This window comes from Alligator mississippiensis, chromosome 6, assembly GCF_030867095.1.
Source record: "Alligator mississippiensis isolate rAllMis1 chromosome 6, rAllMis1, whole genome shotgun sequence".
Taxonomy (NCBI): Eukaryota; Metazoa; Chordata; order Crocodylia; family Alligatoridae; genus Alligator; species Alligator mississippiensis.
The window spans coordinates 3,266,713-3,279,488 of record NC_081829.1 but is presented as its reverse complement, the minus strand read 5'-3'; the positions used below and the strand labels follow the sequence as shown (position 1 = coordinate 3,279,488).

The window sequence follows — 12,776 nt, the reverse complement described above, 5'->3', positions numbered from 1 at the left end:
CACATACATGCAAATTATGGTGTAGTAATGATGATGCTAATGCCCTGCAATAAGTATATTTTAAGCCAAAGCCCTGCAGGATAAAGACTGCTCTCATCCCCGTTCTGTCGAAGTGAAGAGGACAGAATCAGGGCCTGCTTTTCTGCTCAGCCCATCTGCTTGTCCCATGGACCCATCCTGAGCAAGGCTTGGGATTTTCAGCTCAGTCACCTGATGGGCGGTGGGGGCTTGCTGCTTGGGCTGTGGTCTGTTATGTTCTTCCCAGCCTGAGTTTTCCTACCACGCTTACACAAATGACAAAAGAGATGGGTTTATTTCAATGGTGATGTGCACGGGGGTGCATGCGAGCCCCCTGAGAATGCCAGTGCACCCCCTGATCGGTCACGCTTGCCACTTAGGTGATGGGTGGGGGGCAGGCAGGAATGCCGGTGCCCCCTCTACAAGTGCTGGCTGATTGCTGCAGCCGCTCCTAGAAGCGGCCACGGCCACCCCTGGAAGTAGCTGCGATTGACTGCAGGGGACCCTCCCCCAGGCATCAAGACTGGTTGCAGGGGGGGCACATGCCCCTCCAGACTAAGGCGGCACCAGTCACCCATGGTCTATTTGAATGCCCACTTTATGGAAATGGAAGACTCCTCCCTAGCTTGTTCCTGCGGCTGTACGGTTGAGGGCAAGCGAAACTCGAGGGCATCTGAACCCCAAGCCTCCGGGCGTGGGCCTACGCGTAGGATACCCACCAAAGGATTTGGAAACATCTGCAGCCCCTGGTGGGGTGGAAGATGTTTGCCGGTAGTAGGGCCACTTATGGTCCTTGACTGACTCACGGATTTGGAATTGATTTGGCTGATTTGGCTTGGAACACTAAAAAATGTCTTTACAAAAAAGATGGGTCTATTTGAAGTCAAAGCAAGTAGAAGCCGCCTCCCCTGAGACTGCCTCGATACGTGGCAGGCCCTTGGCTAATTCCCGTATCCAGAACTACTGCATAACTCCCAGGGACCAAGCATGAAACTGAACTGATTGAGCTGTTCCCCCCCCCCCAACAGCAGCCAGATCTTTTGGGTAATTTAGGGACCCCATTAAGGGCTCAATTAGCCGCTAGATGTCACTGCAACTTCACTCAAGGAATTTGACCCGGCTAAAGAGACATCATCCATTTATAATTCAATCTTATGGGAAGATCATCACTTATCATCTACTTCTATTTACTACGGTAACAAGGAACAGTGGATAGCTCCAGTCCTGTAAAGATTTATGCACGTTCTTCACTTAACACCTGTTGGTCAAATATCTGAAGCATTTGCAGTGTGTTGTCTTGATAGTAAGGATAAGCGTATAGTTTATAAAGGTGTACTAGATGTTAGAAGTGTGCTAGCACTACGGATTGTATGCATTACAGACTGGCATTAAGCTCATCAGTAGAAAGGGTTATAGCTGAACTACTCGCGAGCAATCCATTACAATTGGTTAAACGCTAATTATAGTATCCACTTAAACTTTTAAATGGTTTCTTAGGTAACTCGCCACCATACGGTGGCCTCCATTATCAAGCATACAACCCACAGCGAACCAGGCAGCAGGTTTAAAACAAACGCTGGGAAGCACTTTCTTACACAAGGCATGAAGAAGCTGGGGGAAGCGTTGCCGCAAGATCTGGGGGAAGCCAACGGTATCACCAGCCAGGTCAGAACTGAGCTCAGACTGACGCTGGAGGATGGATCTGTCAGGGGCTATGAAGCCCAAGGGCCAGAGAGCCAGTACACTTCTGGGGCTGGGAGGGTAGGACGGGGTGAATCATTCTACCCTGGTTCATAAACTCTTCTTTTAAAGCATCTGTTATCTGCCACTGTCGGAGACCGGGCCTTGGGCTCGCTGGTCTGGTGTTCTTCCGGTTTCGTTCACCCCCTGCGGCAGGATGGCGTACAGAAAGCTGTGCAGAGCACAGTTTAGCGCGGGATTGAAGATGCCCCCACTACAGCACATGCTCTCCTCTTCTCTCAGCCCCACCAAGCACGGACGCTGCCCGACAGCGGTTCCTCGGGGTTTAGCACATAAACCTGCGGTACAAGAGACTCGCTGTCTCAGCCGGACCGTCCTGCTTTCTCCTAAGAGCGTGGGGGTAGCTCCATCCAGGGAATGCAGATCGCCACCCACGCGGCCTTCCAGACTGCGTCCTGGAGAGGGGACCGGACCTGCAGCCGTGCCCCCTGTCCGGAGGAAGAGAGGGCCCAGGCTCAGCCGTCAGAAAGGGCTGTTTCTTGGCCAAGCTGCTTTCTTCCTCCCTTCCGGCCTGGGCTGGGACAGGATCTCAGACTAGGGAGATGTGATGCCCAGCTCAGGCAGAGCAAGAACCAGCCTAGATCTAGACCAGGACATGTCTGCTCCCTCCGTTTTGCCAGGCAGGGACGGCTCCCCCGACACGGGGTGCGACACGGGCGCGAGGATCACTGGCTGGCAGCCGGGCCAGCATCCGGACAGGGGCTACCAGGGGGGGGGTGCACTGGGGTCTAGTGCAGCCGCTGCCAGGCCACACGATAGCAAGTGCCGCGAGGCTTGTGCTCCCGCCTGGCATCTGCGCCCGGTGCAACACCTTGAAAGCCGGCGGGGGACAGGGGCTCTGCCCATTTCCCAGCTGGAACAATGGAGGCAGCATCCCTTTGAGGGAAGGTACCACCCTGCCATCCTCTGGATCTCCCCAAATCACTGCCCGCCATGTGCCTGCAGCAGTTTGGGCACCGTAACCCCATCGCTGGGGGGCAATCCGGGGGGGGGTCGTCCTCCTCCCCCACCCACCCCAGCATCTTTGCAGCCCCCAGCCCGCGGGGCCTGGGCCGCAGCAGGGGGAGGACACTGAGGAGGGTCCGGCGAACGGGATGACCGGCACGGTGGGGCTGCGGCTGCCGGGGGAGGGGGGTTTGCAACCGATCCGGGCCGTTTGCACTAGAGCCGGGGCTGGGCTTGCGAGGAGGGGCAGCGGCAGCAAAGCCGCGCCAGCTGCGTGCATCCCCGCACTCCCCTGCATTGCACTCCCTTTGCATTGTATTGCATTGCGCCCTCTTCCCTTGCATTGCATTGCATTGCGTTGTACCACCTCCACCTTGCATTGCGCTGCGCGCCTCCCCTCCCCCTTGCATTGCATTGCATTGCTTTGCACGCCCGCCCACAGCGCAGCGCGCCCAGGAACAGCCCCGCAAGCCCCTCCCCCGGCCCCGCCTCAGCCAATGGGAAGAGGCGGCGCGCGCCACAATGCCGGCGGAGGAGGCGCGCGCCGCTCCAGCCAATCAGCAGCGGGGTTCAGGGCGCGCATGCGCGCGGCGTGGGGGGGTGTGTCGCGCGGGGAAGGGCAGGCGCCGATCATGGCGGCCGCGCGCGGCGCTGAGGTAACCGGGCGGCGGCGGCGGCGGCGGCGGCTGGGCCTGGCCTGGCCCTGGCCCTGGCCCGGGGGCGGGGGGGGGTCGCCTCGGCTGCCGGCGGCTTCCTGCGGGGCGGGGTGAGGCGAGGCTGTGGGCTGCCTGACACACGCACCCCTCCCGGCGTGTCATTGCACGCACTCGCGGCCCCGCGTCCTTACACGTCAGCTGTGCGCGCACACACACGCGCACCCCCCCCACACACACACACTTACACGTCACCTGTGCACACGCACCCTCCTCAGGCTTCGTGTGTGCGCTGCCCCCGCACGCGTGTGCACCCCCCTCCGCAGACTGTGCGTGCGTGTGTGTGTGTGCACGGCTGACATGCACGCGCACACCTGCACACGCTTCGCCTCCTCCTCGCTCGTGTGTCAGTTGCGTGTGTGCGCGCACACGTCGGTTGCACACGCACGTGCGCCCTTCACGCACTTGTGTGTCGGCTTCACGCGTGCATGCTCTCGCTTGCTTGTTGGCTACACACCCCACGTGCATGTGTACATCAGTTGCACACGCACGCACACCCCTGCGTCACACGCTTGCATGTCAGCTTCACATGCGCACACGCAGACTTGCACGTCGACGCCACGTCAAGTTTTTTCTCTTTTTTTGTTTAAATATCCCCGTTTTAAGCTGTCGCGTTGCAGGGGAGCGAGCGCTTGGATCAGGCCCCTGTAAACGTGCACGTATTTACACACGCAGGCGACACGGTCTGTTCACAACACCCGTGTGACGTGTTCAAGGAAAACATTTGAGCAAATTGCTGTTGTGATGCTTGGGTCTCTTCCCTTTAAACGTGTGTGCGTGCACACGCACACACCCTTTTCCTTTTCAGACTTGGGCATAGTCCAAATAAAAATCGTCAAATATCTCGCCCCGTTTTAATTCTTCGTACTAAGCGGTTTGCTCGGGTGACGCCACGTCTCTGTTCGCGACGCTGTGTTACTCGTTAAAAGAGTTAAAACGTCGGAGCAGGCGGCTGCCGTGGCTCGCGTGCAAACCTTGCAGGGCAGAGCTTGGATCGCTTCCTTTTAAACGTGTTTCTCCCGTTCTCGCTCCTCAAGCTTGTACGTCGGCGCCGTGTCAGGGTTGGTTTTTTTTTTTCTTTAAATATCTTGCCCTGTTTTCATGCTAACCTCCCTGCCCGGGTGGTGCTGTCTGTCTGCCCCTGAAATTGTATTTCTACTTAAAGTAATTAAAGTGTGCGAGTAGGTTGCTGTTATGACTTGAGCTCACGCCTTGCAAGGAAGTGCTTAGATCCGTTCCTCTTAGGTATGTTTACACACGCGTGCGTGCACACCCCTTCTTCTCCAGCCTGTGTGTCAAGATTTCTTCGTTCAATATCTCGCCCGTTTTCACTTTTCATACTAAGGTCTTCGTGCAGGTGACGCTCCCTGGTCGTAAGCTTGTATTCATTTCTTTAAAGAATTGAAATGCTTAGAAAAGTGCCTGTTGCCTCTGCATGCGAAAGCCCTTTGATAGGCAAACTGCTGCAGCAGCGGGTTTTCCATGCTGTCAGGCGAGGGGCCAGTTTCTTCCCTGATGCAGATTGGGGTAAAATAGATCTCTCTCAAGCGCGGTCTTGAACTAGAAACTTAACTAGGGGGTATTGTGATGTACGTGTACCGAGCGCAGGCCTGACACGACACAAGGCTGGAAGAAAAGGTACCGAGATGAAGCAATGGACAAGCACGTTCTGATCCTGTACAAGCCAAGGCTTGTAATGTTGCGTCTCTGACCGTGAACTTCATTTGAAATTGCAATGGGCAACCTAAAATTATGAAGCTTTCTGTGTATATTATTTTAAATGCTCTGTTTGGCAGCAGCCATGATTTTACCAAGCGGGATTTGAGATCCTTTATGGGTGACATCTGAATGTCTTGTTGGTGGTGAATAAAAGTGCTGATGGTTTTTAAGCACAGGGATTGACTTAATGCTATTTAACGAAATGATACGGAGAGGAAATGTCGATCAGTCTCTATTCACACGTTTCTTAATCTTGCCTTGTTCTTGTTTCCCCTCCCCCCTCCAGAATCCTTGACATTGAAGATGGTGAGTAGTCAGCCAAAGTACGACCTAATACGGGAGGTTGGTCGTGGCAGTTATGGTGTGGTGTACGAAGCAGTTGTCAGGAAGACCTCTGCACGGGTTGCGGTGAAGAAGATTCGGTGCCACGCTCCGGAGAACGTGGAACTAGCTCTGCGTGAGTTCTGGGCGCTGAGCAGCATCAAGAGTCAGCATCCAAATGTCATTCACCTGGAGGAGTGCATCTTGCAGAAAGATGGTATGGTGCAGAAGATGTCCCATGGGTCCAGTTCCTCCCTTTATTTACAGGTACGTCAAGCTGCAAGGACAATGGGAGCTATTTGTGGGTGCATGCAGCTGGGAGGAAAAGAGGTGGAAAGGTAGCAATCCCTTTCTTTTCCTTGCCGTATCCAGTACACGCACATCATAGCAGTGAGCTGCTTTCCGTTCCAATAGCGGAAACCATTTTTTCCTTATGATGCAGCAAATTGACTAGCCTATTAAAGAGAACACGCTCATCTAATGAACTTTTCTCTTGGTGCTTTGGGAGTTTATAATGAGTGTGTATTGTTTATAGATGCACTTAGCTGGGAGAGCGAGACTGGCAATGTAATGATGCCAATGGTTCTTTATGTATTTGCCTGTGTTGTGTTTATTAAACAAAATCCCCTAGATTTCAGAGTTAAAGGCCTGCAGTTCCAACGGACTTTATGAACCCACACAGCAAAATTGCGTAGTCTTCTAATGATTTATGGGAATGAGCTCCAAATGAACACAAACCAGATACTGATTCCTGCATGTTTTGGGTAAAAAAAAAAATATGTCCATTCACAATTAGAGCTGCTGTGAACACTTAAGATGCGGCTCTGGGTTTCTGAACTCCAGCCACCCTTGCCAAGGGGAATAACCATCTTTGCTTAGGAAACCGTTCCTCAGAAATCCCACTATTAGAGTGCAAAGGAGCCAACACTTTTTATTTTATGCTTAGAACCTTAAAAGTGTGTTATAAGGAAAGAAGGAAATGTGTTGAGGATATAAAAGACAACAGTAAGGAATTAGATAAGAGAGTCAATTGATATTTGTGTATAAGCATCACCCTTCACAGTGGGAGCAGAATGTTTTTCTTTCCGAGCATTTACTTTGCGTCCTATGCCTTCATGTTAATACATTGTAATGACTTTTAACAATTGGAATCTGTGTCGACATAGTTGAATGCATCAGTCAAGAACCTTTTTCTGTCATTTTTGCATGCAATTAGGAGCCTCTTCACTAAATACTTTTATAATAGCTCTCTGTGGGGATTTAGGCCCCCTTGTGCTAGGTGCTTTGCAGACCTAGGAAAGAGATGATTCTTGTTTTGAGTTCATCATAGCAGTCATCTTTGTCCTAGATTCTGCAAAGGACAAGATCAAAAGGGACTGATCAAACACTTCACCTAATAGTCCTTACTCCAAAGGCCTTACAAACATGGAAGTAAATATCATGTAACTAGACTTCTAAAGAGGCTCGGGTAACTATGCTAACATGCTAAAATGGGGGAAATAAACATCTTATGCCATTGCAGAACTGGACAGCTGCAGTATTTAGGGGAAGGAAGGGGGTTGCTTTCTAAAGGAATGCTTTGGGGGCAGATCCTCAGCTGGTGTAAGTGAAAGTCAGTGAAGCTAAAACTTTGTGCGTGTGTGTGTTGCTGGTGTCAGACAGGACAGCAAGATTCTGGGATGAATGAAAGTTAAACGAAGGTGCTAAATCCTCTGAAGATTTGCTAGGGCTGTGCGGAAGGAAAATGAGCGTCCTGTTTCCATGCATGGCTCGAGGGAGATCCCTTGCCAGTGCCAGAGTGCATTGGTTCACTGTTATGATCTGTGTGTAAAGGGTCAATATATAACTTGCACAACATTTGGATGTTGTGCTCAGTCATTGTCCTGCAGCTCTGTCTTGAACACAGCTGTGCCAGCAGTGACATGCTCAAATTGCTGTGAACTTAATCTTTAGGTGGAGAGCTTATCTTTTTGTTTCAGAAAGCTGTTTTCAGAGGCTGTTGGCACATGCCTTCATCTTTGAAAGAATAAACAAAGTATCCTTCCTCTAAATAAAATTCACATGACTGTAAACCCATACACGACTTCCACAAATCCTGAAATGCTTAGTTTCTAGATTGCACTGAGAGCCACCTTGTATACAAACAGAAGAGGCAAAGGTGTAACCGTGGTTAACAAAACCTAATGGCTTATGCTGTAAGTTTTTCCTTTGACATGATTACTGGAAATTGTCAAAGGTATTGGTTCCATGTGTCATGGAAAACATCAAGTTGATAATGATCCCTTGAAAAGAGTAGAAGTAGGAGTCCATTAATATATAGCTGCTTAGCTCATGTATATGAGTGCTTGGAGTTAGGAGATAGTATGTTATAGTTAATTTTTGCAGGTGGTGTGGGCAGTAGGTTTCATAAGTTGAGGACAGATGATCCCTGTCACAGTGCAGTGCTGCTTGGTGAAATATGTGTTTTCACAAAAGTTGTTAGCGGAAAGGATGGGACTAGTTAAGCAGTGGGTGGAACACAGCCTGGCTGAAACAGATGGGAATGTTCATAGCCAGTCATGCATCTTTCAAAATAGTGTTATCTGGGCTCTTAGTTGGGGCTTGAGCTCAATATACCCCACAGACGAAGAAACAATAGGACTCTTAAACATTGGAGTGAGCAGCTGATTGGGATTTCAATTTAAGCTTAAATGTATGTGAAATAAGTAAGAGAGAATTTAGTGCATATGCGCTGATGAGATTTGAAATCTCTCTTCCTCTGCAGCTTGTAGAGACCTCGCTAAAAGGAGAAATAGTCTTTGATCCCAGAAGCGCCTACTACCTTTGGTTCGTCATGGATTTCTGTGACGGAGGGGATATGAATGAGTACTTGCTGTCCCGAAAGCCCAGTCGTAAAACCAACACTAGTTTCATGCTTCAGCTGAGCAGCGCTCTGGCTTTCCTGCACAAAAATCAGATTATCCATCGCGATCTCAAACCTGACAATATACTAATATCACAGAGCAGGATGGATGCTAGCGATTTGGAACCCACTCTCAAAGTGGCTGATTTTGGATTAAGTAAGGTATGTTCGGCTTCGGGGCAGAACCCTGAAGAGCCAGTCAACGTAAATAAATGTTTTCTTTCAACCGCATGCGGGACTGATTTCTACATGGCACCAGAAGTCTGGGAAGGACACTACACTGCCAAAGCAGACATCTTTGCTCTGGGGATTATAATCTGGGCAATGTTGGAAAGGATCACCTTCATCGACACGGAGACGAAGAAAGAACTCCTGGGGAGCTACGTGAAGCAGGGGACAGAGATTGTGCCGGTTGGGGAGGCACTTCTAGAAAACCCCAAAATGGAACTGCTCATCCCTGTGAAGAAGAAGTCTATGAATGCTCGCATGAAACAGCTGATTAAGGAAATGCTGGCTGCCAACCCGCAGGACCGCCCTGATGCTTTTGAGCTAGAACTCCGATTAGTCAAAATTGCTTTTAAAGACAGCAGTTGGGACACGTGACCTCTGGAACGCTCATCTCTCCACACAGCTGCTGCTTTTTTTTTTTTTTTAAAACAATGGTGCAACCTTCTTGTGGCAGTAAAAAAAAAAAAAAGAAAAAAAAAGAAAAAAAAAAGATAAGAAAAAGAAACAAACCTAAACTCAGCACTTCAGGGTTTAATTTCAACCAAACTGATTTTTTTTCTTCTTTTTTCCCCATGAATTAAACTAAACTTGAGTTGGCCATCTCATTATAAATACACTTATATGTATATTCCCAAGATATTCTACCCAAGCGTAGGTGTCAAAATAATTCACGTAAGCTGTCCACAAAGAGGCCCGAGAGTTGCGCTTCTTTTGCTTTCCAGGAATACGTTATGGAATATTTCAGACATTCCAGTTTCGTATCGCAGTATTAGGAACTCCCGTGAACGAGGAGGTTTGCATGCTGGCAGTGCAAATCCTTGGGCTTTGTAAAGTAAATCTATGTATATATTTATGTATATGTGAGTGACCGAGCGTGTGCGTGTTGCATTCCATACAGAGAAGATGCCACTTCTGTTTAAATTATTTGGTGTGGGTTTGGATGATTGGGATCTGCCGATTAAACTCAGTGAGGGAAGTAAATGATAAGCATTCCTCCATACGTACTTGCCAGATGAATTTTTACATTTTTATTTTTATAGCCTATTATCATTTGGAAAAAGAAAGGGCCTAAAACTTGACTTTTTCAACAAAAAAAATGCAATTCAAAGGGATCAGCAAATTCAAAGGTGCTGTGATGTCTCTGAGCTTAGCACGGCCTAGTAAGGTTGCAGCCGAGGGAGTCAAATTACAAATGTATGCAATCATGTGCTAGCATGTTGCTTAGATCATTAATCATTCAGTTTTTGCTTTCTTTTAGGTAAGAGCACTCTATTAATCAGTTAAGCTACAGTTCCCTAACATGACTGCACCCTTGTATTTATACATCCCTACAGCCTAGAGCACTTACAGGAGGGTGACCTTGATTTGTGAAAATGTAGATACCTAACAGCAGACTCCAGCAGCTGAAATCGCTTTAAGGTTCTTCATAATCTGCTGAAACACAATCTTTCCTGTTACTCTGATCTAGCTGATACCATTTGTCGCTAGCTCTTTCCTATCCTTGGCATTGATGCAATGTCTTTTCACTGGTTAGTGCTGTGACAATAAAGGGATTATTGTCTTCAGTGTTGAACACCTCCATTTTACAATATGGGTGAGATCTCAATACTTAATGTATGAATGAGATGTTGCAGCTTCAATCAAATCTTTTGTGTGGAAAACTGACTGACCTTTGGATTGCTCTGCTGCATAGGAGAGGTAGTGTTTTGTTCCTTATGACTTGGTTTTATTCTTTGTCCTGGATGGTAGGACACAACCCGTTGAACTAGTACAAGCCTTTTTATCCCTATGTTTGCAAAAATTGATCAATTCGTATGTTAATGGAGAACTTTCCCAGACTTCCTAATGTTTTAGGGTAGACTTGAATTACTTGGCAGTATGATGAACGCTGACCAGCCCTGTGAATCATCGTATTTGTTTCCTCTAAGCTGATAATTGATGGATAAGACCTGAATTTTTATTCTGTTATCCAAAAAAGTCCTGCAATGAGTAGGCAAAACCTTACAAAATAGCACTGGAAGAATACCTTGGGGCCAGATATTAATGATCCTAGGGCCAACGTTTAGGCTTTAAACACGGTTGTGCAACACCAGGTTTGCAAATTCGAGAAGGTTTTCCACTGCAAATGACTTCTTGTTTGGTTTTAAACATTCCCTTGCAGTGTTGGCAACTCAGAGGTGGGGCCCTGGTGCTGCGGCATGAAACCCAGGAAGTGAAATTGCCCCTATACAGTGTTTACTTTCCCTGATAAATGAAATGGGAGAAAGTAAACAATTAGTACAGATAAAGAAAAGTGCAATTTGCCCCTCCAGGGATAATAGGGAAAGGGGGTGCAGAGCAAGGGGTCATTTTGTTAAATACCTAGATATTTGTAAGAATCCAGATGTTGGCCTCATATCCCCTAATGGATAGAGCAGGGCTCTAGGAACTTTGGATTTTATTTTTTGACTTACTTGATCCCCTCTTGGTCAAGCGACCTAGCATCTGTGGTTTTCAAGTGGAAAATGGTTTCCTTTCCAAAGATATTTTCAATGTCTCGTTTCAAGATATCTAATGATGCTAGAAAAGCACAAGAGAATGTTTTTCAGGCACAATGCTCTGTCCTATTGAGAGGGCTCATCTAAAACTTCACGGTGTAAATGACTTAGTCCTAAGTGGTGTTTTGTGGAGTTGCACCAACTGAGGAGATCGCCCAGGGTAGTCTTGGGCAAACTCTTATCGATGTCACTTATCCCCTGCATGGAACTTATAGGAAAAGGTAGGACTGAAGTTAAACATGGGCTCAAGTAGCAATCATGATTTTAAAAAACCTTTAAAAGTGGTGACCCATTCACTTGAACATTTTCCACCTGAATTAGTCCACTTGAAGCCCCAGCTTGTTTTTGGAGACAAGGTGCTAGTTTAAGGAGGAACCCTGAGTGTCTGTGCCAGCGTTCTGGTTTTAGTAACATCCCGGCATGTAACAGTTGCTTTTGACGGTGAGGTAAGAATCATGGAACAATAAATACCGAGAGATTTTTAAAGATACCAAAAAAAAGCAGGAATTGATAGTCTTCTCCCTAACCTACTCTAAAATATTAGTCTGTTTTGGAATAATAATACTTAGCACTTCCCTTCAAAGCGCTTTGAAAATCAATTTGATACTCGGAAGAGATTTAAAGGATAAACACCAAACCTGCCGCTTACCTGCAGTGCAGAAACTAATGGAAAGCGAGGGAGGTAACGAATCGCACAGTGAAGTTGATTTCCCAAAGTGTTTCTTTGCACTGATTGCCACTTTAAAGGGTGGGGGCTACCTGAAACCCTCCCTTGGTGCTTAGTCTTGATGTTGTGAAGCTGAGTGTCTCGTTGGTTAGCACTGAATGATAGTCCTTGATCTGTGTTTCTTGTTCTGATTTTTTGCTCGAGGGTTTTTTGGGGTTTTTTTTGGATCTCTGTAAAACCTTTAACTCAAGCTCTTGTAGCAGCTACAAAATTCACCAGCATGACACAAAGGTCAAGATAGTCATCAGCACTTCAGAAAGCAAACGGACTTTCAGAACTTTTTTTTTCTTTTAAAAATTGTAAAATATATTTTATGAAGAATTTATAAAAGGGGAAATGATTGTGTAATTTATTAAGTTCATGACTGTTTTGAAATAAAATCTGAATTTCAATGACACTTTTGGAGACTGAAGAGGCATTTTTCTTTCTAGTCGGTGCCAGTTTGCTGTGTAGATAAGCCATCACCTGTGCTCCAGAGAGGCGTTTGCCTTCTGGTAACTTGCTTGTTGAAAAATGACAATCAAATGGTATGCAGGTTTCTTAGTCTATCTTCCTTGAGTGACATCAGTGCTTGTGGTAGATACTAGATTGCTCCTACAGCAGAGAGAAGTCAGAGACTGGCAACCATTCACATTTTTTTATCAGTTCTTCATCAGGTTGCTACACGCTTGACAGAGAACAGGGACTGAATTGCCTTGAAGATAAAGAACTTGCTTGTTCACAACTTGAGGTGATCCATGTTCAGGCAGCCTCAGCTGAGGCCATTAACAAGGATCTAAATTGTGATGCTCTTTTGGGCATCCTGATGTTTTGATGTCACTAAACTGGACGGAGACTGCTAATGTGTTTTTTGTGTGCATCACTGAAACAGTGGGCCGGTGACAGCTTTTCGGTCTCTTCTGCCC

At 47.4% G+C, this 12,776-nt stretch overlaps 1 protein-coding gene across 1 annotated transcript; it reads left to right on the top strand.

The window, feature by feature from the left end:
* The first annotated feature begins 3,305 nt into the window (after positions 1-3,305).
* On the top strand, positions 3,306-12,268 carry PDIK1L (PDLIM1 interacting kinase 1 like). The gene is made up of 3 exons (XM_006276783.4): positions 3,306-3,380; positions 5,443-5,744; positions 8,242-12,268. Exons 2-3 carry the CDS (start codon positions 5,460-5,462, stop codon positions 8,980-8,982), a joined length of 1,026 nt encoding a protein of 341 aa, XP_006276845.1. The 5' UTR covers positions 3,306-3,380; positions 5,443-5,459; the 3' UTR covers positions 8,983-12,268.
* Positions 12,269-12,776: the final 508 nt, after the last annotated feature.

Bases quoted from the DNA above. Each gene is read 5' to 3' on its own strand.
- PDIK1L (XM_006276783.4), top strand. From the start codon at position 5,460: ATGGTGAGTAGTCAGCCAAAGTACGACCTAATACGGGAGGTTGGTCGT. The intron at 5,745-8,241 runs GTACGTCAAGCT...CTTCCTCTGCAG, and splicing joins GTTCCTCCCTTTATTTACAG to CTTGTAGAGACCTCGCTAAA.